Source organism: Pan troglodytes, chromosome 2, assembly GCF_028858775.2.
Source record: "Pan troglodytes isolate AG18354 chromosome 2, NHGRI_mPanTro3-v2.0_pri, whole genome shotgun sequence".
NCBI lineage: Eukaryota > Metazoa > Chordata > Mammalia > Primates > Hominidae > Pan > Pan troglodytes.
The window spans coordinates 161982599-162007419 of NC_086015.1; the positions used below are offsets into that span (position 1 = coordinate 161982599).

General features: G+C 38.6%; 1 protein-coding gene across 5 annotated transcripts in view; it reads left to right on the forward strand.

Annotated features, from left to right (window-relative positions):
• The first annotated feature begins 266 nt into the window (after positions 1-266).
• Positions 267-24821, forward strand: part of MFSD1 (major facilitator superfamily domain containing 1) — a 71384-nt gene continuing 46829 nt past the window's right edge. For 3 of the 5 annotated variants that reach the window (XM_016942233.4, XM_016942232.4, XM_001155302.6), the window contains exons 1-14: positions 267-822; positions 2826-2878; positions 3869-3981; positions 5533-5575; positions 5889-5956; positions 7670-7778; positions 12450-12552; positions 18136-18234; positions 18703-18814; positions 20085-20141; positions 20472-20628; positions 21913-22010; positions 22609-22721; positions 24500-24547. In XM_016942233.4, the coding sequence (XP_016797722.1) occupies positions 513-822; positions 2826-2878; positions 3869-3981; positions 5533-5575; positions 5889-5956; positions 7670-7778; positions 12450-12552; positions 18136-18234; positions 18703-18814; positions 20085-20141; positions 20472-20628; positions 21913-22010; positions 22609-22721; positions 24500-24547 (1483 nt within the window). In that variant the 5' untranslated portion in view covers positions 267-512. The remainder of the gene's footprint in view (positions 823-2825; positions 2879-3868; positions 3982-5532; positions 5576-5888; positions 5957-7669; positions 7779-12449; positions 12553-18135; positions 18235-18702; positions 18815-20084; positions 20142-20471; positions 20629-21912; positions 22011-22608; positions 22722-24499; positions 24548-24821) is intronic. The other 2 variants (XM_001155065.6, XM_063806362.1) reach the window with 2 other exon arrangements.

The following is a 24821-nucleotide window of genomic DNA, read 5'->3' on the forward strand; positions in this document are numbered from 1 at the left end:
CTGTTCTCACCACATTCATTCATCATGTTGAGTTTTAAAAGTACCAGATTCTGTCGATTTCTCCAACTGAACTCTGAAATCTTTGAGGTCAGGGAGCTTGCCTCATTCCATTTTGTATTCCCAGTACGTGACACATGGCTGGACACACCAGAAATTGTCCGACCAAGTTTGTGGGTATTAAGAGTGGTCAAAGACGCTGGGGAGGGCAGTGCTGGGAGAAGGGCAGCGCGCGTCTTGGCGACCCCCAGCGCAGTTCGAACTACTCCGGAGTCTGGTGTGGAGCCGAGAGGGAGGCCCGCACTTTTCTACCCGCGGAGCTGCGCTGAGTCTGAAATAGGTGTACGCGTCAGCGGGGCAGGAAACGAAAAGACAGTGCAGTAATTGGTGGAAAGCTGGAAGTGGGCACCTAGAGGGCCTCAGCCCCACGAACACAGTCACCCAGGAAAAGCGAACCGCGCCAGGCCCTGTCATCGCCCGCTGGGTCCGTCCTCCCAGCGCTCGCGGCCGCTCACATGGGCGTGGCCCTGCGTGACCTGCCGGGGCGTCACGTGAGCTCCCGGAGTCATGTGACCGCCGTCTTGACAGTGTTCCACGGGCGCTGCTTCCTGCCGGGGTTTGGAGTTGTCACCACTTTCCCCTCTCCGTCTCCTGCGGGCGCAATGGAGGAGGAGGATGAGGAAGCGCGGGCGCTTCTGGCAGGCGGCCCTGACGAGGCCGACAGAGGTGCCCCGGCCGCCCCCGGAGCCCTGCCGGCCCTCTGCGACCCCAGTCGCCTGGCGCACCGGCTTTTGGTGCTGTTACTGATGTGCTTCCTTGGCTTTGGTGAGCCGGCCGGGTGGGATGGGGCTGATCTTTAAGGAATTCCCGACTTTCTCTTCGAGGTAGATCGTCATCGTGGTCACTGGTGCCACGGGGCCTCAGCGCAGCTTCTGTCTTAAGCTCCTGGGCCTCCTTATTTTCCCCTTTGCGATCGATTCCAGCCACACCTGTGGATGTTGCTAGTTACTCCGCGTCCGGAACGTGGAGGTCGAGGGACTGAGCTGGGCGAGTTTTGTGGCACGCCTTTGCTCTTCAGTAAGTCCCAGGGGCTAGCCACTCGCCCTAGAGGCGATAGATATGAAGGTAACTCCAGATTTTCAAGGTTCCTCTCTTGGCACACGTGGTCGGAGGAAATTCAGAAAGCTTTAACTGTTCCTAAACGACTTTTGTTTGTTTGGTTTTAGGTGAGACAGGGGCTTGCTCTGTCACCCAGCCCGGAGTGCAGTTCTGTGAACGTGGCTTACTGCAGCCTCCACCTCCTGGGTTCAAGCAATCCTCCCGCCTCAGCCTCCCGAGTAGCTGGGACCACAGATGGGGCGCCATCACACCCGGCTTTATTATTATTATTATTTTTAGACACAGGGTCTTACAATGTTGTCCAGCTTTTAAAAAACGTGAATGATTTCGTCGGCAGTCTTTTATATATTTTTCACCCTCTTTGAGAAAATGTATGAGTGTGTCTTGCTGATAGCTTCAGTGAATAGATATTGTTCTCTTAATCTTCCACTCTGCCACTGTGAAGCAATCATATTGGACTGGACTTGTGGTAGTCTTGACAGTGGTTGGTTTCTCTTATGAAATCTGATGTCTGCAAAAACAGTTTCTTGATAATTAGAAAAAAATTTTCCTTCCTATGTTACAGTTTTTAATTTATTAAGCAAAATTCTAATATTAATTTGGTATGAATGTGTTTTTCAGGAGGTTAGCTGGAGCCCGTGTAATCAGCAGGTTTAAGAACATTATGGTGGATAACTATGCTAGCGCTGAACATATAAGTAGACATGAAGGATGCTTTGGGCTTTGGTTTCCTTGCAACTCCTTTTTCCCCCCTCCCCTGTTTTTTAAAAGATGATGCCCATCCATTAGCTTTAAAGCAGGACGTTGAATCCTTAAAAGCGATTAAAGCAGGGTTTAGAAACAACCACCACCACAACAAAGAAAGAACAACAATAAAACATTTAAAAAAATGGTCCCCACTCAAGCAGACAGACAGTTTTTGGTAAATTCTGGTTATCTGCCTAGAATTCAGAAGCCAGATTCATTCCTTTCTAATGACAGTTTTTATTGTCATTAGAACCAATAGCCTCGTGCACTTGTAGAGTTAGTAGAGCTATGGAGGCAGTATTTTCTTGTAGCCTACGAAGGAATCTCAATTATTTTATCTTTAAAATAAATCCGAGTGCATGGTCAGATCTCTCCCTACTTCTCTCTTTCCAGTTCCCCCAAAGACATGTTTTAATTTAATCCTTTAGAATTCTCAGTTTCATTTTTTTTTCATTCCTGGCCCTGTATTCACTAAATTATTTGATTTTGGGTAGTTTGTAGAATTAGAGAACTTGTTTCAAATATTGGTTTTGTCAGAATGGTTACACTCCATTCCTTTGTCCTTAAGCTAACATTATTAGGAAACTGATGAGGTTGTAAAGTTTTTAGTGTATGTGTGTTTGTAAATAAGGAAATAAATAAAATATAGATGCTTCATGAAGATATTAATAAAATAGTATATGTGTGAAGCATGATGAAAGTAAAATAGAAAAATATTTAATTGTTGGTTGTTGACTTTTTAATTCAGGTTCCCAATATTTGCTGTGTATGAACACTACCAATTTATGGAAGTTATTTGATATAACTTAGAAAATACTGGTGGATAAGGAAGTGGTTCAGAAATATTTCTGTAGTGTCAACCCGTAGTATCAGCATTTAAAATTGTAATTTCAGTAGCAACTGCAACTTGAAACTTTTATATGGGAAGTATTATTACTTATAAAGTATTTGCTCTTTTCTAGGCAGCTATTTTTGCTATGATAATCCTGCTGCCCTTCAGACTCAAGTTAAACGAGTAAGTTGATTTTTCACCCTTGTTTCTTTTGTTTTCTTTAGAGCAAGTGTAGCGGTGGAGGCATTATCAACCCTCAGGTGCCCTAGTCTCACGTGTCCGCTGAATCTATTTTGACATCTGTAGTCACCAAATCCACAAGTTGCAAGGGGTGTTCTTAAGTTGAAATGAGTTACCACAAATAATTCATTTATAGCACATATGTGACTTGAAATTGTTTCAGACCTTAGATAAATAATTATGTGGTATTTCCACAGTATTGTCAAAAATATGAGCAGGTTTTTGTTTGCATTTCACTCTCCCAGCGCTTAGTCACCCGAATGACAAATGATTTGTTAAGATAACTTTTTGCCTTCTTAAATAGGTTTTAGTTGTTATTTTGTTTTTTAAATGTGGATACTGATTGCAGAGGATTTTCCATGTCAGGATTTTTAGTCTGGTTTTGTATTGTAAGAACATACTTGATATTTACAGTTTTTTGGGTATTTAGTCTCTTTTCTTTGTAGGTTCTTTTTAACCTTTGGACAGGGAAAATGCATAGGTTGGCCCTTTTCATTCTAGAATGAAAGAGAAAGGAAGTAGGAGGAGCATGCTTGAGGGGATGGAGAGGGTAGGGTAGGTAGGGATAGGCTAAGATTATCCTTGTATATGTGGGCAGAGTCCCCAGTGCAGGTAGTATATAGAAGTTATAGTCAGACAGAAGTGGTCCCTGTAGCAGGGTGTCTGATCCTGGAATCCAGGAAGCCCCTGAAATGGCATGTGAACTCAAGAAGTTCCCAGGGTTCCCAGGTGTGACCATTTTTCTGGGCCAGGGGCCATAGCTTTCATGAGATTCTCAAGGAAGTTAGTGAGACTTACAAATGGTTAAAAAAAACTTGCCCTTTACAGAAAGAAGAATGTAACTACTTTCCACTTTAGATTGTCATATTTTGATTTGTTAGTTGCTAAACTTAACTGTTTGGAAAAAAATAGTTTTATTTTCTTTTCATATAGGATATGCAAGTGAATACCACGAAATTCATGCTGCTGTATGCCTGGTATTCTTGGCCCAATGTAGTTTTGTGTTTCTTTGGTGGCTTTTTGATAGACCGAGTATTTGGAATACGGTAAGCTTGAAAAGAAACTATGGGTAAATCTTACCTGATTGTTAGAAAAATACAGAGCTAGATTAAGGTATTTCTAGAAAGAGCTGAATAAACTTCTGTATTAACTAGTAATTTGCTTGAGTTTTTTAAAAAATGATTTTTATATCTCTGGAGTTGGTTTTTGAAACGTGGTATTTCAGTTAAGGTCAGGACTAGTAAATGCTGATGGTATAAGGTAACTCAGTTATCCATAGGAAAATTATACTCACCCTTGGGATCAGGTAAACCAGGTTCTGAATCTTATCGTTGCCACTTTCTCATCTTCCTGGCTGTTCTGAGCTGTTTGCAGCTTCCTGAGCTTCAGTTCTCTCATTGCCAAAATATAGATGATTCCTACCTTGCAAGGTGGTTATGATGATTAAGTGAGAGATGGATGTACAGTATTTGGCACATAGGTAGTATGTGCTTCCTCCAGCCCCAGTGAGATTTTCTATTTCTGCTTTTCTTGGGGTGTAAAACATTTTGTGACCACTTCTGTTAGAGGCTGAGCAGGGAATAACACTATAAGGTTTGCCACTGTTCATCCTTATTATTGTGTGTATGTTGTTAGTGGAACTGAAGAGGAATATAGACTGGGAATATTTTCAGAAGGCAAAGACCAAGATGATGAAAGGTCTTCAAACCATGTCTGGTGGATAAAGATTAAAGAAACTTTAAGAGTTTACACCTGGGGACTAACCTTTAAAATTTTTGAAGAGTTAGAATATGAAGGAAGAATTAAATTTATTTTTTTTGATCTCAAGAGAGAGAATTAGCTTGAAACTTCTGGGGAACAGATTCCTTTTAATATGAGGAGTTTGCTTGGTCAGATTGGCAGGAGATGACAAGAATTGTCTTGGAACCATAGTAAGTTTTCCAGTGCTAGAGAACATTCAGTAGAACATGGCATGGTCATTTCACAAGGATCTTGAGAGAGATTTAAGTTTAAGAAGTATGGTTTACCCTGATGGCCTTTAAGGACTCTTCTAATACTGGCATTTTATTATTCTAGGGCAACATTAATCTGATGTCCAGATTGTAGGATGTTAGATTTGTATAACATGGTTGGTATTTGCCCTTTTAAAAATTGGTTTTAGTTATCAAGAATTATAACCACTTAAAATTACTTACTGTAAAATTCCTTGGAATCAATCCTAAACTCTTAATAGAAATTTTATAAAGAATTTACATTTTTAAGTAGTTTTGACCCTGGGAACTTCTTGAAGATTAGTTGATTAGTTTTATTTAAGAGATGATAATGATTTAAACTAATATATGCCATTGCTAAAGCCTCCGGAATCCCCTTAGAAGTCTAGACTTCTGTAGATTCATATTTAGCCTGAGAGTTGCTGGCTTCAGAGGGAGATGAGCCCTTTATTTTTCTTTCTTTGGAGGGAATACAGAGGGAGGCAAAGAAAACCAAAGTGAATTATTACTAAAGGACTTTGTGATTACTAATACTAATGTAAACAGAAATTAAGATTTTTTTTTTCTTTTTCTTTTTCTCATTCTCATTCTTTCTTTCCCAAACAGATGGGGCACAATCATTTTTAGCTGCTTTGTTTGCATTGGACAGGTAAGGAAGGCTAAAACATTCATTGGTTATTGACAGTGACTTCTAAATTCTTATCTAATTAATTCCATTGGCAAAGCTGTGTTTAATTAATGCCTAGCTTAATTAAGCAGAACCCATAAATGCCCATGTGATATAATCCATAGTCTATTTTAAGCCTTGAAATAAATGAACATTAATATTTTAACTTCACAGATTTATTAAGGAGAAATATTGAAACTATTGTAGAAGTTGATATTTATCATGTTCCTTTTGCTTCTCTTTAATACCTTGAATTTACTTTTTCATTAATTTGACATGAACTTCTACATTATAGGTTGTTTTTGCCCTGGGTGGAATATTTAATGCTTTTTGGCTGATGGAATTTGGAAGATTTGTATTTGGGTAAGTTATGCATAATTTAATTTATCCTAATGTATTATTGTTTTAGTGTTCATCTATGAAAGATCTTTAAAAAACCTTGTCTCTTCTGGGGAATTACTTCAAATCTTTGAAACCTAGCTTCATATGCATAAGAGTATTTCTTAGTTGTCTTAGTTTTCCTTTAAAATAAGCAACAATTTTGAATGGTCCTAATCAACTCTGTGTGGGGTTTGAGTATTAAATAGTTCTCTGGAAATGATATTTTTCCCAGGCATTTTGCCTGTTCTGTTGTATTAAAGACTATGATTTGAACCACATTTAGAAAAGTATAGACCATCGATTTCTAGGTTGGTGACTGATGGACATTTCACTCTTTCTTAGCAAGTGATGTGAGGGTCCTTTCAACCCTGTCCAAGAGCTTTGCTTGAATGAGCACAATATGTGTAAGCTGACTATTCTGTGTGAATTCTTATAGACCAGTTGTTCTACCTGAATTGCATTGTCTGTTCAGTAAGCCTATTCTGAGACCAGCCTTGGGCTTGCTGCCCTGAGGGACCCAGATGACAGAACTGACTCAGTTTTAAAAGCATAACTTATTCAAGCTTTGCACAGGTGTCAGGAGCATGTAGACATAGGTGACATACCCCAAAAAGTACCGTCAGTGAGAGAGAAGGAAGAAGAATGTATGTAAAGTTATGACAGGGATTCAGAAACAGAAATGTGGTCAGAAATGGCCTTACAGATGAAGTAGGCCTTGACAGCAGTACAGGCTTTGGATTATTAGAAGAGAGGGAAAATATTTTTGGGCTAGGACAGAGTCACAAGAAATAAGACTATTTCTTATTTGTCTTAAGACTGTTTCTTAGTCCTTAATACTGAGGTGGCCTCGGTGTAAGGATATGGAGGAAGGAAGCTCCTAACTGAAGGCCCTTGGAGGAGAATCGTAAATATTGAAACTTACTGAAGGAAAATTAAAACCCAGGAAGTAGGAGAGTGTTGAATATGGAAAGTGAATGTGGGGATTGATTGATGGAGAGCTTTGCATATTGTTCTGAAAAATGTGAGTTTTTATGTTTTCACAAAGCATGGACCACTTTTCCCACATCTGCATTTTATATAATATCGATGGTAATGTAGTAACCAAGACGACTCCTTTTGTTGCCTATCATGGTTATTATTGCAGTATATCATGTGACTCCCACACTTAGCAGTATAAAACTACCATTTCATTATGCTCATGGACTTTATGGGCAGGAATTCGGACAAAGTGTAGCAAGGACAGCTTGTCTTTGCCTCTAGTGTCTGGGGCCTCAGCTGGTAAGATTCATGGAAGGGTGGGGGCTGGGATCATCTGAAAGCTTATTGACTCACATGTTTGGCACCTGGACTGGGATGCCTCAAAGACTGGGACTGCTGACTGGGGCACTTACATGTGGCCTCTCTTTGTGGTTTGCTGTCTCATAGCATGGGGGTAGTGGTTCAGGGCTCCAAGTGCGAGTGTCGGAGTGAAAAGGTGATGTCACCTTTTATAACTGAGCCTTGGGATCACACTGTCTCATTTCCACCATATTCTATTGGTTGAAGTAGTCACAAGTCCACCTGGATTCAAGGGGAGGGGACAGAGGCCCCATCTCTTGATAGGAGAAGTGCCAACATTTTAAACCTGCTGCATTGCTAACTGTAGTATTTCTTTAAAGTTGTGACTTCTGTTTTTTTTTTTTTTTCTATTTTTAGGATTGGTGGCGAGTCCTTAGCAGTTGCCCAGAATACATATGCTGTGAGCTGGTTTAAAGGCAAAGAATTAAACCTGGTGTTTGGACTTCAACTTAGCATGGCTAGAATTGTAAGTATAATGAAAAGCCTGATGAAGCCAAATGGGAAGCAAAAGATTAAATCTTATAGTTCTCTTAAAAATCACAGGATGAAATGTATTTGTGTATGGTAAATTAGATATTAACTTTTATGGATTTCTCTAGAACACAGCATGGCATTTACCTTGAGTAAAGTATTTCTAACCTTATTTCATCTAGTAAACAGTCTAAAATGGTTGTGTACATTCATTAGTTCAAAGAATCTGAGCATAGGGAGAGATCCTGTAAGTTTTGTTGTCTAATTTCTTACCCATTTTTGGCATCCCTGCTAGAACCTCTCCACATACGGCTGTCCAGGTTCTGTTTGCAATATTTCCAGGGATTGCAAGCTTGCTCTGTGATGAAGCAGCCCACCTACCTCAATGAACTTTTTGAAGCGTAACCTCACATAGCGATGAAACCTCCATTTACAAGTAGCTTTTACTGATGGCTCTGACTTTTGCTCTCTGTAGATAAAGTTTACTTCCTCTGCTGTGCATCAGCGCTTTGCTCCTTTGTAGACAGCTCTTAAGTTCTTGGTTATGTGTGCTCATTTCCTGTGGTTGCCTGAGCCATATGACATGGATCTCAGCTCCCTTACCGTGGTGCTCATGCCTCTGAACTTATCTCAGTTAGCCAGTACTCCTTTTGGCATTTGGAACTTAGAAATGATCATGGTGTTTCAGGTTTGGTCTTAGAGGCTACCTAGGGGGAACAACATTATGGGTTTTGTTTGTTTGTTTGTTTGAGACAGGGTCTCACTTTGTTGCCCAAGCTGGAGTGCAACAGTGCAGTCTTGGCTCATTGTAGCCTCGACCTCCCAGGTTTAAGTGATTTTCCCACCTCAGCCTATAGAATAGTGGGACTACAGATGTGTACCACCATGCTCAGCTAATTTTGTGTATTTTTTGTAGAGACAACATTATGTTTTTATTAATGCAAACTATAAGGTGTGTTGGCATTCCCAAATCCCATTAGGTTTTTTCTCTCATGAATTCCCATGAATAGAGTATTAAAAAAAATTTTTTTTTGCCACTAAAAATCAAGCTTTCAAGCTTTGATTTTTAGTATATGTGCTGCCAAGGTGAGCAGAAGCTTTGACTTTTAATAAGTGTCGTGAAAATACAACAGTCTCAGAGAATAAGAAATTCAATATAAAAATATTTTCATATAATACTTCATCATATGAGTATTTCTGTATTTTTATACATGTAAGTTCTTTCTGATTTTTCACTATTATAAATAGTGCTATAGTCTGACACTCTCGCTATGAAAGTTCTGTGCATCTCTTTTAGTCTCCGTAGGCTAAGTAGCTAGGAATGGAATTATTAAGTCAGGGTATTTGTTAGGTCATCTGAGGACTATTGAGAGATATTTCCGCATTATCATTCCAGAGACGTTTACATCCCCACCTGTGGGATATGAGAGGATCCCTTTTATTGTAGCATTGATAGTACAGGCTATTATTACTTTTAGAAAATTACTTTATCACTTTGATAGGAAACAGCTAAATATTTGAATTTGTAATTCTTTGGTAAATAGTGTGGTTTTCCATATTTTCTAAATTTTGCCTATAAGGACATTCCCAAAGCCTTCATTATGAGTCTTGTGCAAGTCCAGATATGTCTGTGGCAGTTTGTGAATCTAGTTGTCTAACAATTTTTTAAAGAAGGAAGTGAAATCAGTTGAGCAAGACTCACTGACTTCATTCTGGTTACCAGGACATCAGGTTCTTTTCTGTGTCATTTTAAGTTAGCTATAATTCATTAAGCTGCATTCTGAGGAGCCCTAAGTTTCTCCCTTTCTCTGTGTATGTATTTTCTTTTGATGACAGAGCTGATAGGATTGCTAACGGAAAATATGTAGAGTGTGGGGGAAAAACAACGGAGGCGCTCAGGATGACAGCACAGTTTTTGCTTAAGCAACTGTGAGTGCTGTAACCTAGCTCTTGATACTCTGCCCACCATCCCCTAAACCAGCTCCTGCTGTACTTTTCACATCCTTAGTTAAAGGCAACTGGGTTTTGGTCATGTTAGGTTAGACATGCCTGCCATTCATCCAAGTGGAAATGTTGAGTAGACAGTTGCATATACAGGTGTAGAATTCAGGGGAAAAATCTGGGCAAGTGATGTAATTTCAGGAGCAAGGAAAATGCTACTTAAAATGGCAAAACTTGGTAAGATCACCAAGACTGTGGATGTTGAAAGAAAAGAGATTATGTCAATTGACCAAGCCCTGGGGCACTTCCCACATTTGTAGGTTGAGAAGATCGAGATGGAGCCAACAAAAGGGCTCCATTGGTGTGGGCAGAAAGGCAAGGGGGAAACTATAGGCTGTGGTATCCTGAAACCCAAGAAAAGAAATCAAGGTGGAGAGGATGTCAACTGCATGAAATGCTATTGATAGGTCAGACACTACTGAAGACTGAGAAGTGTACATGCCTTCAACAATGTTCTCACAGCAAATACAGTAGCAAATTTCACATGGCTGTTTCTTATAAAATACTAGCTAATGGCATTACTCAAATAAGCAACAAGGTAAACAGAGACCTACTGGAAGCTTTCTCTAATACCATCAAAAATATAAATTCCTCAAAGATAGGATGTTGCCTTAATAATCCTTTCATTCCAAAATACCTATTAAATAACTATTTAAAATCTCTTTTAACTATTTAAAATATCTATTAAATAAAATAACATGACCTGGCTTAGCAAGTACTCAATAAATGTTTGTTGAAATAATGAGTTTTCAAGTAACAATAGTGAAGGAAAATTGAAAGGGTGCTGGATCTCCAGTCCCGAGCTAAGACATGAATACTAAGAAAAATGAGAGGTGCACTGAAGGTATATGGTATATGCTAATAGTTCAAGTGTCTAAACACAATCAAACTCAAAAACTCAGGCAATAGAAAAATCATGGAGAGGTAAACCCAGGACCTCTGTGGTCATTCTGGAGGCTGCACAGGGAACAAGAGAAGTGCAAAAAAGACGGAATCTATGTCACCCCCAGCAGCCCTATAATGGAATAGCTCTTGGCCATTTTGATCATAAAATCATCTTACATGGATGCTAAATACATAAATCAGATAAAAGTTGAGCAGCGTTGGCTGAAACTGAGGTGGCTGCCTGCGATCTGGCTCATTTCACCTCCTCAAGATCTCCCTACCACTCTCATAATCCCTAAACTGCCTCTAAGAAGCCCCTGAGATTCCCTTCTAGAAACTCAGGGCAACTTATATGCAAATATATCTATGCTCTGACCACTTCCCACCATGCCCACTGCTAGCCACCTAGGGCTAGGCCCAATCATCTCTGTTCTGGATTATTGCTATAGCTCCCTAACTGGTGCCTTTGCTTTTGCCTTGTGGTCTGTTTTGAATATAGAGTGAGTCTGCCAGTATGAGTCTGTCAAAGTATCATGCCACTTCTATACTCAAACCCCAGTGGCTTCCCATCTCACACAGAATAAAAACTGAAAGTCCTCCTGTAGCTTCCCTTCCCACCATTTCCTCACTGGGACCTCATCTCATCCTCTCCGTTCTGTTTGCACTGTTCTAGCCTCTGCTCTCCTTGCCATTCCTTGAACTCTCCAGGCAAGCTCCTCTTGGGGCCTGTGCAGTGGCTGTTCCTTCTGCCTGGAGTGCTCTTCCCTCAGGTATCCCCACAGTTCGTTTCCTGCAAGTTTATATGCCAAAGTTGCTTTTAGTTGGGAGGCCTCCACTCCCAATTTTATATTCTTTCCAGCTTTATTTCTTTCTTATTTTTTAAAAGTACTTGTCAATATTTAATATACTAGATATTTTACTTTTTTTTTTTAACCAAAGTAAGTTGGATATTTTTATGCTTTCTTCTTTTTTTTTTTTTTTTTTTTTGAGATGGAGTCTTGCTCTGTCACCCAGGCTAGAGTGCAGTGGCATGATATCAGCTCACCGCAACCTCTACCACCTGGGTTCAAGCTATTCTCCTGCCTGAGCCTCCTGAGTAGCTGGGATTACAGGTGCCCGTCACCATGCCTGGCTAATTTTTGTATTTTTAGTAGAGACAGGGTTTCACCATGTTGGCCAGGCTGGTCTCAAACTCCTGACCTTGTGATCCACCCATCTCGGCCTCCCAATATGCTGGGATTACAGGCATGAGCCACTGTGCCTGGCCACTTTATTCTTTATTATATTCCCAATACCTGAAACAGTGACTGGCATGTAATAGGGGCTCAGTAATTGCTGAGTGAATGAATAAATGAATGAAGAATCATCTATTATAACTTTTACTGTCCTCTTTATGGACATTCAGAGGAAGATGTTTTTCCCTCAGATTTCAGTGCCAGGAAAAGTTGTGCTTTTTCTGTTACTGGTATATTTTTGTCTTAGATACTCTGGATTTTATAACTCATGTTTCACTTTTGCTTTGGCTGGTAGGAAATTCTATATGTATTATGTTATTTTCTTATACTAGCAGTTTCTAATAAATTGGCTTTTTTTTTCTGCTGTCGTAACTATCTGTGGCTTTATCTTGGTTTGTCAATTTTTTCTTGTAGTGTCTTTTAAGGAAATTACCTCCTGTTCAATTTGGATCCTACTTCTGAGCCACCTCAAATACCTTTTTTTGAACAAAGCAGAGATATATATGATTGAAAATGCTGTTGTTTTTTTTTCCCTTCTCATTTAGGGAAGTACAGTAAACATGAACCTCATGGGATGGCTGTATTCTAAGATTGAAGCTTTGTTAGGTTCTGCTGGTCACACAACCCTCGGGATCACACTTATGATTGGTGAGTGAATCCCATGTCCCACATCTCTCCTCTTCTGAAAGCTTGTCATAGGAAGTATCATAGCAGGGAGGAAGGAACACTGGAATTTGTATCTACTTTGGTTATAGTGTTGTCTCCATGGTTCTAATGAACTCTTTGACACAACTAGAAATAGGCTATCCTTTACCCTGTTTGTATATTAATTTCCACTTTCTGAAAATGGATTTAAAATTTCTTAAAATGGATAGCCTTATTCCATGTTGTCTACTTTATTTTATTTTTATTTGTTTTTGAGACAGAGTCTTGCTGTGTCGCTCAGGCTGGAGTTCAGTGGCGCGATCTCGGCTCACTGCAACCTCTGCCTCCCAGGGTCAAGCAATTCTCCTGCCTCAGCCTCCCGAGTAGCTGGGATTACAGGCTCCTGCCACCACGCCTGGCTAATTTTTGTATTTTTAGTAGAGATGGAGTTTCACCATTTTGGCCAGGCTGGTCTCGAACTCCTGACCTCAGGGGATCAGCTCACTTCCGCCTCCCAGAGTGCTGGGATTACAGGCATGAGCCACCGCACCCGGCCTGTTGTCTACTTTAATATTGTCATTTGCATCTCATACATACAAAGAGATCATGTATATAAAACCTTTCTGAGAACAACCTGAGAATTTATTCATACATACAAAGAGATTATGTATGTAAAAACTCTTTGAGAACAACCTGAGAATTTATTCAGGTAAGATGTTAATTAAAAGTTTATAGCACCCAGGCATGGTGGCTCACACCTATAATCCCAGCACTTTGGGAGGCCGAGGTGGGCGGATCACCTGAGGTCGGGAGTTCTAGACAAGCCTGAGCAACATGGAGAAACCCATCTCTACTAAAAATACAAAAATTAGCTGGGCGTGGGGGCACATGCCTGTAATCCCAGCTACCCGGGAGGCTGAGGCAGGAGAATCGCTTGAACCTGGGAGGTGGAGGTTGAGGTGAACTGAGATCACGCCGTTGCACTCCAGCCTGGACAACAAGAGCAAAAGTCTGTCTCAAAACAAACAAACAAACAAACAAAAAAAACCCAACCAACCAAACAAACAAAACGTCCATAGCATAAGGGAGAATTGCTTCCTTTTAATCAAATACTGACTTTTTCCGTCAGTGTGCCTGGTAAGCTTAGATTTTATGGAGGTTTGATGTGATATGATATGGTTGAAAAACCACTAAGTTGGGAGTCAGGAGCCCTGGCTCTAATGCTAGCTCTAACTAGTTCTGTCATCTTGGATAAGAAAGTTAACCTTCTGTGTCTCAGTTTTCTTTTCTTGTAGTGTCTTTTTTTTTTTTTTTTTTCAAGTTTAAGCCACTATTATATTTCAAGTATCTACAACAAGAGCTCAATACAATTCCTAGCATTTATTACCCTTCCTAAAATAGGCATATAAAATTGTATCTTTCTTTCCCATAATCAGAAAATAGCAATAACATACATATATACACATGCATATAAAAATGTGTATTTAAAAATGTTTGGTAGAAAAGGTACCATAATTACCAAAATACAGATATTATTTATATCATTTTCTGTTTCTATTTCCTTGTACTTTTCAAGTAGACTTTTTTTTCTTTTTTAAAAATTATTATTATTATACTTTAAGTTGTAGGGTACATGTGCACAATGTGCAGGTTAGTTACATATGTATACATGTGCCATGCTGGTGTGCTGCACCCATTAACTCGTCAATTAGCATTAGGTATATCTCCTAATGCTATCCCTCCCCCCTCCCCCCACCCCACAACAGTCCCCAGAGTGTGATGTTCCCCTTCCTGTGTCCATGTGATCTCATTGTTCAATTCCCATCTATGAGTGAGAACATGCGGTGTTTGGTTTTTTGTCCTTGTGATAGTTTACTGAGAATGATGATTTCCAGTTTCATCCATGTCCCTACAAAGGACATGAACTCATCATTTTTTATGGCTGCATAGTATTCCATGGTGTATATGTGCCACATTTTCTTAATCCAGTCTATCATTGTTGGACATTTGGGTTGGTTCCAAGTCTTTGCTATTGTGAATAGTGCCGCAGTAAACATATGTGTGCATGTGTCTTTATAGCAGCATGATTTACAGTCATTTGGGTATATACCCAGTAATGGGATGGCTGGGTCAAATGGTATTTCTAGTTCTAGATCCCTGAGGAATCGCCACACTGACTTCCACGATGGTTGAACTAGTTTACAGACCCACCAACAGTGTAAAAGTGTTCCTATTTCTCCATATCCTCTCCAGCATCTGTTGTTTCCTGACTTTTTAATGATTGCCGTTCTAACTGGTGTGAGATGGTATCTCATTGTGGTTTTGATTTGCATTTCTCTGATGGCCAGTGATGATGAGCATTTTTTCATGTGTCTTTTGGCTGCATAAATGTCTTCTTTTGAGAACTGTCTGTTCATATCCTTCGCCCACTTTTTGATGGGGTTGTTTTTTTCTTGTAAATTTGTTTGAGTTCATTGTAGATTCTGGATATTAGAGCCCTTTGTCAGATGAGTAGGTTGCGAAAAATTTCTCCCATTTTGTAGGTTGCCTGTTCACTCTGATGGTAGTTTCTTTTGCTGTGCAGAAGTTCTTTAGTTTAATGAGATCCCATTTGTCAATTTTGGTTTTTGTTGCCATTGCTTTTGGTGTTTTAGACATGAAGTCCTTGCCCATGCCTATGTCCGGAATGGTAATGCCTAGGTTTTCTTCTAGGGTTTTTATGGTTTTAGGTCTAACGTTTAAGTCTTTAATCCATCTTGAATTAATTTTTGTATAAGGTGTAAGGAAGGGATCCAGTTTCAGCTTTCTACATATGGCTAGCCAGTTTTCCCAGCACCATTTATTAAATAGGGAATCCTTTCCCCATTGCTTGTTTTTCTCAGGTTTGTCAAAGATCAGATAGTTGCAGATATGCGGCGTTATTTCTGAGGGCTCTGTTCTGTTCCATTGATCTATATCTCTGTTTTGGTACCAGTACCATGCTGTTTTGGTTACTGTAGCCTTGTAGTATAGTTTGAAGTCAGGTAGCATGATGGGACGTACCTCAAAATAATAAGAGCTATCTATAGCAAACCCACAGCCAATATCACACTGAATGGGCAAAAACTGGAAGCATTCCCTTTGAAAACTGGCATAAGACAGGGATGCCCTCTCTCACCACTCCTATTCAACATAGTGTTGGAAGTGCTGGACAGGGCAATTAGGCAGGAGAAGGAAATAAAGGGTATTCAATTAGGAAAAGAGGAAGTCAAATTGTCCCTGTTTGCAGACAACATGATTGTATATCTAGAAAACCCCATTGTCTCAGCCCAAAATCTCCTTAAGCTGATAAGCAACTTCAGCAAAGTCTCAGGATACAAAATCAATGTACAAAAATCTCAAGCATTCTTATACACCAATAACAGACAAACAGAGAGCCGAATCATGAGTGAACTCCCATTCACAATTGCTTCAAAGAGAATAAAATACCTAGGAATCCAACTTACAAGGGATGTGAAGGACCTCTTCAAGGAGAACTACAAACCACTGCTCAATAAAATAAAAGAGGATACAAACAAATGGAAGAACATTCCATGCTCATGGGTAGGAAGAATCAATATCGTGAAAATGGCCATACTGCCCAAGGGAATTTATAGATTCAATGCCATCCCCATCAAGCTACCAATGACTTTCTTCACAGAATTGGAAAAAACTACTTTAAAGTTCGTATGGAACGAAAAAAGAGCCCGCATCGCCAAGTCAATCCTAAGCCAAAAGAACAAAGCTGGAGGCATCATGCTACCTGACGTCTTGTAGTGTCTTTTAAGGAAATTACCTCCTGTTTAATTTCTTTTTCTTGTAGTGTCTTTTAAGGAAATTATCTCCTGTTCAATTTGGATCCTATTATAATATAATTACAATTGTTTCAACAAGACTATATAGGTCACTACTGTCCCTAAGTTCTCTTAGCAATTGCTCCATGGTGCTGGTTGCTGGGTGGGTCACTGGGAAGGGCACGAAGCCTTCTGGGTTTACCATTATTGCTTTTTCTCTGGGCAGGCAGTTTGTCTAACTGAACCCTGTGGTGTGCATTTGGCTGTTTGCAGGGCTGTAGAGAGACCTGTGTGATGATAGGGTGAAAGTTCTGTGCCCAAGATGTGCACATCTTTTATTCCCTTTTTCCCTAATTTTTAAATTGACACATAATTATACATATTTATGGGTACAATTTGATGTTTCCATACACAGATACATTGTGTAACAATCAAATCAGAGTATGTAGCATATCCATCACCTCATGCATCTATCACTTTTTTGTAGTGACAACACTCAAAACCCTCTCTTCTAGCTATTTTTTAATGTATAATCCCTTACTGTTAACCATAGTCATCCTGCTGTGCAATAGAACACCAGAATTTACTCCTCCTAATTGTAACTTTGTACCCCTTGATTAATCTCTCCCTGTCCTCCTTTCTCCAATCTCCTCCCCAGTCTCTAATTAAACCACTGATCTACCCACTACTTCTATAAGATCAGGTTTTTAAAAAATATATATATATTTTATTCCACATATGCATAGTATTTGTCTTTCTGTGTTTTATTCCTTATAATTCCTTGGTCCATACAGCCTGGTAAAAGAAGACAGTGGAGTGGTAATCCTAAGCAGGCAAGCATATTTAAAGATTCTTTCAAACTCTCCCTCTCAAATCCTTTGCCTTACTTAAAACCTCCTTTTTACTCTTAAACGCTTCTTAGTATTCCATCTAATTTCCTCCACAATGGGAAATTTTAGAGTAAGACTTTTAGAGCCAGAAAAGACCTGTGCCATCATCAGGTCAAATCCTCTTATTTAAAACTGGGGAAATTGAATCCAAGAGAGCTTGTGTTCCATGTCCAAGGTGATTCAGCTCGTTAGAGCTCATGTCTACTGATGCTCATTTCAGCGAATTTTCAACTGGGCTGTGGTAGGGCAGTGAATTAAAGATTCATTTATTTTATTATGCTTCTTTTGGAAATTCTTCCTGAGAAGTGTATCGTTATTCACTCTTTATCCTGATTTTCTGTAGATATGAGATTGGTATTAGAGAGAAATGCTGATCTCACAGGAAAGAGCTTGAGAGTACTGCGCTTTGGGAGGATGGGGCACTTGGGCTGCCAGAGGGCAGGAGCAAAGGCCGTGGACTCTGGGAAAACGTCGGAAGGAAGAGAGATAAAGAGCCTAACTTGGCTTCATCATTTTTTCCCTGGTGTCCATTGAGAATTGGTGCTTAGACTGAATGAAGAAATGAGGACTAAATCAGTAGCTGCTCATCAGTTTTCTTCAGTCTGTATTCTGCATTACAGGACTAGACTAGTTTTTTCTAGTTTTTTCCTTTTAATCTTTAACTTTGAACTGTGAAATAATGCAGTAAAAGCTACTACTGTTTGCTGAGTATTTGAATGTACTCTTCCTCTTTTGTCCCAATTTAGTAATTGCAGATTTTTCTCGTGTCTTTATGTGACATCCCTTTCAGTTGCTGTTTTTGCTGTTTATGTAACGTACTTCTCTTTAGGAACCTTCTGTTTGGTTCTCTTTTCAAAGTCTGTTTTTCTTTTTTTTTTATTTAGGGGGTATAACATGTATTCTTTCACTAATCTGTGCCTTGGCTCTTGCCTACTTGGATCAGAGAGCAGAGAGAATCCTTCATAAAGAACAAGGAAAAACAGGTAAGTCTAAATGAAAGAACGGGACTTAGGGGAATTATGGCCTTTGTGAGATTTTACAATGAGATCTAAGTTCCTAATGAAGTGTTGTAAAACCAGGTGGAGCTTAAGACATGATTTTTATTTTTTATTTCCAAATTGATTTCCACTGTTCTAAATTTTTAGATGTATTTTCTTTTCCCCTTAAATCTTTTGGCAGAATTTACATTCTCGATTGTATATTTGCAAAATGGTTATTCTTGGAAAGGAGCCGGAAAGGTAGATGCCAGTCTTAGTCTTAGGTTTTGCTTTTTCTTATGTCTTTGTAAGTTATCCCAGAAATGATGTTTGTGTAATTTACTAGAAAAGTATTTTTTTTAAATTGAATTGCAAAGATTAATCACAAGATTTTAAAAAATAATCTTGACTATAGATGAAAGCTCCTTAGGTGTGCAAAATTATGCTGATAGTGTCTTCCCTTTCTTCTCTAAGGTGAAGTTATTAAATTAACTGATGTAAAGGACTTCTCCTTACCCCTGTGGCTCATATTTATCATCTGTGTCTGCTATTATGTTGCTGTGTTCCCTTTTATTGGACTTGGGAAGTGAGTATTCTCTATGTTTCCATTATTTCTTGTCTAAATTATCATGAGAGTTCAATCACATAAATGTAGTTTTTAAAGCAGTAAATCTTGCTTCTCTGGTTATAGTTTATATTTTCACAGGAATTACTTTAGATCCTGGGATATACATTTTCTTTTAGCTTAAGGTTTAGTATTGGTTTTATACTTTTATTATTCTTTTGAAGAAATACCTGTATTACTCCACTCTCATGCTGCTAATAAAAAACTGCCCCAGATTGGGTAATTTATAAAGGAAAAAGATTTAATTGACTCACAGTTCCGTACGGCTGGGAAGGCCTCAGGAAACTTATAACCATGGCAGAAAGGGAAGCAAACATTCTTCATTCACATGGTGGCAGGAGAGAGAAATGAGTGCCAGCAGGGGAAATGCCAGCTGCTTATAAAATCATCAAATCTCGTGAGAACTCACTCACTATCACGAGAACAGCTTGGGGGAAACCACTCCCATGATTCAATTACCTTCTACAGGGTCACTTCCATGACATGTGGGGATTATGGGGATTACAATTCAAGATGAGCTTTGGATGGGGACACAGCCAAACCATGTCAATACCTAATAATTTTTGATTCATAATATTGATTTAATAGTTGATTTTAGACTAGTATTCTTTTTCATTCCCTCTTTATTCCTTGGTTAGAAAGGCTCTTACTGAGAATGGAGACTGTTTATTGGTGCACTGTGCCTGGGAACCTCTCCATTGATTAGGACTGTAATTCTGCCGGACTTAAATTCTGGGTTCAAAGCAAATTCTTCTTTGCTTTATCTTCTACTTCTCTCTCCTTTTTCATTGGCAGCTGCTTAAGCAGCGCAATGTAAGTGTGTTTGTGTAAGGGTATGGTTTACACCCTTTGAGTTCAGGCTGTCCTTTTAAATAGTTTGAGACAAGAACCCTGTTTATTATTTAGCAAAGAACCCATTTAGTACTGCTTTTAAGGAAAAGAAGCAGCCTTAAGTCCCTGTGGTAGTATATTTGATTTTCTGAAAATTTGTGTGTACTCCTTGCTGCATACCAGAAAAGGAAAAAAATATGCATCATATGTCATTTAGTCAGTAAACATTAATATAAATACTGAAGCTTTAGCAGATTGCCTGAAGGTGAATATAAATAAGGTGGGAGAATAATATCAAGAAAGAAGCTAATTAAACTTGAGTTATTTTTATTCAACTTTATTTTTTGAAAACAGAGTAGTTCTCTCTAATGTGCTAATTTCTCTGTCTTTTTAATTTTAGAGTTTTCTTTACAGAGAAATTTGGATTTTCTTCCCAGGCAGCAAGTGCAATTAACAGGTATTTTAAAATTAATTTTGTAAGTGCCTATTGCATGTGAAGTGTGGGTCTTTATAATCAAATGTTAAAAGAAGCAAAAAAGATGTATGTGACCTAATATTTTTTAAGTGCAAAACTGGGACTACATTGGGACTTGAATCCTGAGTGGCTGTGTTTAAATTAGTGGAAAACCAAAGAAGTCTTGGACTGCTTTTTATATTTTTTGATGAGCATTTTATAAGAATGTTAAATGAGTTAGGATTTGCTTTGCCTGATATTTTCAAGACTTTCTTGAAACTGATGTTTGACTGTGTTGCATTTCATGAACTGTCTTATGTGTTCTCTGGGCAGTGTTGTATATGTCATATCAGCTCCCATGTCCCCAGTGTTTGGGCTCCTGGTGGATAAAACAGGGAAGAACATCATCTGGGTTCTTTGCGCAGTAGCAGCCACTCTTGTGTCCCACATGATGCTGGCCTTTACGATGTGGAACCCTTGGATTGCTATGGTAACGTCTGTGTTAGCACATGGTGGGGTCAGGGCTTCAGCAAGGAGTCTGTCATGTTCATCTAAGTAGGCACGCTCAGCAAATTCAGATGACAAGGCCTATGATAGTGGAGAGACGACAACTTGATTCCAATATCTACAAAATAATTATTTTTTAAAATATAATTATGAATTATTAACATATAAGGTATCTTTTAATTTCATTTGGTTTATTTAACCAGTTAACTTCAGTGCTGAAAGAGAATTTGAAATAAAGTAGCCTTATAAAAGCCAGAATGCTTACTAGTCCCATTTGTTTTTCTAAAATAAGTGACTTAAAAGAAGGCATTCCATCATAGATGGCAAAAAACCAAAAATCTGTTGGACCAGTAACTCTTCTTTTTCTTTGACTTGCTTAGTAGGTTAAAAAGTGATAATGAATTCAAGTTTTTGTTATTGTTCTTCAAAACATCATTTTTAAGACCCGAGGCTCTAGTGCTGCATTTCCTACCTGTTAATAAAGGAATATCTGGAACATAAATATTTGTGCAGTGAGTGGGCATTTCTCTAGAAGTGTTTCAACAGATACAGTACAGACTCCTAGAAGTAGAGATGCTACAGCAGTGGGTTTGCGTATTTAACATCTTGGTCGAGATTGTGAAACTTTCTCCGATAACTTTCTACCCATTTATAACTTTAGTAATATACAATGTGACTTTTTTTAGTATCCTTGCTAGTATTGGGTATTGTCATTGTTTTAATCTTTGCCAATCTGATAGGTATAAGTGATACTCATTTAAATTTCAATCACAATATTTCTTTTTTAATTGAAGAAAAAATCAGCATTAGGTGAGGTTTACCAAGCATTGGTGGTGGTTACTGGGTATTGGTGACTCAGATGCAGGATGATGGACTGTTGGCATGATATTGCCTTGATTGCCTAATCTGTAACTCCTAATAAATACTGGAAAATTAGCTTGCCTGAAACATTGGTAAGAACTTTTTAAAAATTACCTTTATTTTCTTACTTGGTCCTTGACTGCATCTTGGGCCCCAGCCAGTTATATATGCATATAATATGATGACAAATGAAAATGGTTAAGACAGCGTGTATCTTGTCGCTAGAAGGATACTCTTAGGGCAGAGACTTTTTTGTATATTTTGAATATGAATTTTAGCCTAATAACAAAATTTGCTTGAATATATATATGTTAACTACTCTGTCACTTTTGCTAATCTGCATTAAAGGAAAATCACCTTTTGGTTAATGTAAGACTGTGACCTTTTTCTGCGTTGCTTTCTATAGTGTCTTCTGGGACTCTCCTACTCATTGCTTGCCTGTGCATTGTGGCCAATGGTGGCATTTGTAGTTCCTGAACATCAGCTGGGAACTGCATATGGCTTGTAGGTATTTACGCTGTGGATCGTATATGTCTGTCTCTGCTATGTCAATTTAATTATCATATAAAACTCCAGATCTGAATCTAGTCATCATCCAGCCTCTGGGGTAGCGCTGAACCTGGAGATGACTGGAAAAGTCAGTAAATCTATTTAAGATACTGTTGTGGCCACAAAAGAGCCTCCAGCAAGAGGGCTGGAGTAAGCTAACTCAGAAGAGGTCCTTGCTGACATTATAATCTCCCTGCCTGTTTATGTGAGGCTTCTCAGTTAGAAGCTGAGTCCAGTCCCTGGCACAGAAAGGCAGAAGGGGGAAACCACACCTATGGTTGATATTCACATGGCCCTTCTTTCATTCAGCACAAAGGTATTGAATCCACATTGCGCTTAATGAGACAAGCTCCCTTACCTTTGAGCAGTCTAGTAGTGGAAATAGTTATGGGATAAAAACCAATCCAAAATCTAATCAAGTCATCCCTGGTGGAAAACATCTCTGAACACAAATAGTATATGGTCCACAGATACTAATATTTATAGTGAAGTGTTAACCTATGTGTGAAGACTTTTGAAAATGAAATGTGTCTTTATATTTCTTCCATTGTAGCATGCAGTCCATTCAGAATCTTGGGTTGGCCATCATTTCCATCATTGCCGGTATGATACTGGATTCTTGGGGGTATTTGTTTTTGGAAGTGTTCTTCATTGCTTGTGTTTCTTGTGAGTATTCCGTATGACAACATTTTGTTTCTTTTACTACATAACAGAATGTTCTTATTTTTACTTAGGCATAGCTCCCAGATTTGCCTAATTCTCACCTGTGTATTAGAATTTCATAGCTGGTGACTTTCTAGCCCTCTGAAGATTCACAGGCATTTTTTAGGAGATTCCTATCCTTAAAGGCAGTGATTGAGTTGGTTTCATATTCTGTTTTAACTATTTACAGTTTTAAAAAAAAAAGCATTTTCCCACTTAAAGTGGAACAATTTGAAGAGTCCTGAGTATATCCTTAATGTGACTATGTGGAAACGTTGGTGTGATTTAGGTGTGAGTACTCATGGTTATTCATTAGGCAGTTTTAACTGATTTTTATTTTTAGTCCGTAATTTAGTTTTTACCTGTAATGTCATTGGTTTGAAATAGGAGGCATTAGGAAACTTGAGAAATATATAAAAATAATAGCATTTGTCCATAGGTAATCTTTACCATACATATAAATTGTGTTTATCTGAAAAGAAAATTCTCCTTAACACATCAAGATGTCTTTTATACTTCAATATTGTGCTTAAAATGACAAACCACAGTGATGATTTTATCAAACTTTGTTTTCATTTATAGGGAATAAAGCCCATCCATACCTGAAGTGTGGTATTTGCAGATAATTGCTTATGAGTTGCCTTGAGTGCATTTTATTATCTCATAAATAAACGTGCTTGTTTTAGAAACAAGAATGTCAAGTTTTAAAAATAAATGTTTAAAAAAGTGGGTCATATAAGAATTTCAAACATTAAATCATAAAATGTTTTTTGTCTGTTTTTGTTGTTGCAGCATGTGGTTAAATGTCAGTCCACAGTTCAACACATATTTGGGTCTCAAAGCAAACAGTGTGCCATTTGAATATGTTTTTCTGTTATTTTATTTTATTATTATTACTTTTTTAGAGACAGGATTTGTCTCTGTCGCCCAGACTGGAATGCAGTGGAGCAGTCACAGCTCAATGTAACTTTGAGCTGTGGAGTTCAGGTGATCCTCCCACCTCAGCCTCCATGGTAGCTAAGACTACAGGTGTGCACCACCATGCTTGGCTGGTTTTTAAATTTTTTTGTGAAGATGCTGTCTCACTGTGTTGCCCAGGCTGGACTTGAACTCCTGGCCTCAAGCGCTCCTCCTGCCTTTGGGATTACAGGCATGAATCAAAATAATAAGATAATAGGCCTGCCCTATTATTTTAAAGTAAATTAAACAGTGTTCTTCACTTATTAAAGGAAAAAGCCAAGGGAAAACTTGAATTTTGAGGTCTTGATTGATTTGAGTCTAATGATCACATTTTAATGTTTGGTTACTTGAAATTTGTAAAATGGACATGGCATTTTCAGACTTAGAGCCCCCAGAAGACTACTGTTTGGCTTCCTCTGAAATGATAAACAATCGGGGGCTGGCAGGAGTTTTTGTTAAGTCCTGCAAAGGACCAGCACTGAGAAAGGGAGAGGAAAGAGGGGCAGGGCTGGGCTGTGGCTGGGTCGGCTCCCTTTTTTCTAGGGGCCTCAACTTCTTTGTTTCTGGCCTGCCACCCCTGGGCTGAGTAGCCCTTGGAGAAAATGGTGTGTAACTTATTTTTAGTGCTTTTGGAAAATAAAATAATGGGAATAATATTTTTATTTAAAATAGCAATTAATAAAGGTTTGATTGTGTCTAAGCTTTGCTTTGTGATTATGATTACATAGGAATCATTGAGAAGAAATACATATTTTAAGGGCCCTATGTTTTTTCACTCCTAGTGTCACTTTTATCTGTGGTCTTACTCTATTTGGTGAATCGTGCCCAGGGTAAGTAGAAGATCTGATATTTGCTTCTTAAACCGCAGTGGATCATCTTGTGGGGTCTCTGGGTCTGCCTCTTTGGGGGCCAGTGCTTTAGTCCATGCAGTAATGACTTTCTGTTCATAATGATGGAAACACATTTGATTATGTAATATATAATTATGTTTTCTGGGCCTTCATATTTATTAAAATTGCTGTCATTTTAAAAAAATATAGCCAGATGAGTTTCTTATAATATAAAATCTTAGATGTTATTTTTATATTAACATAAAGAAATATA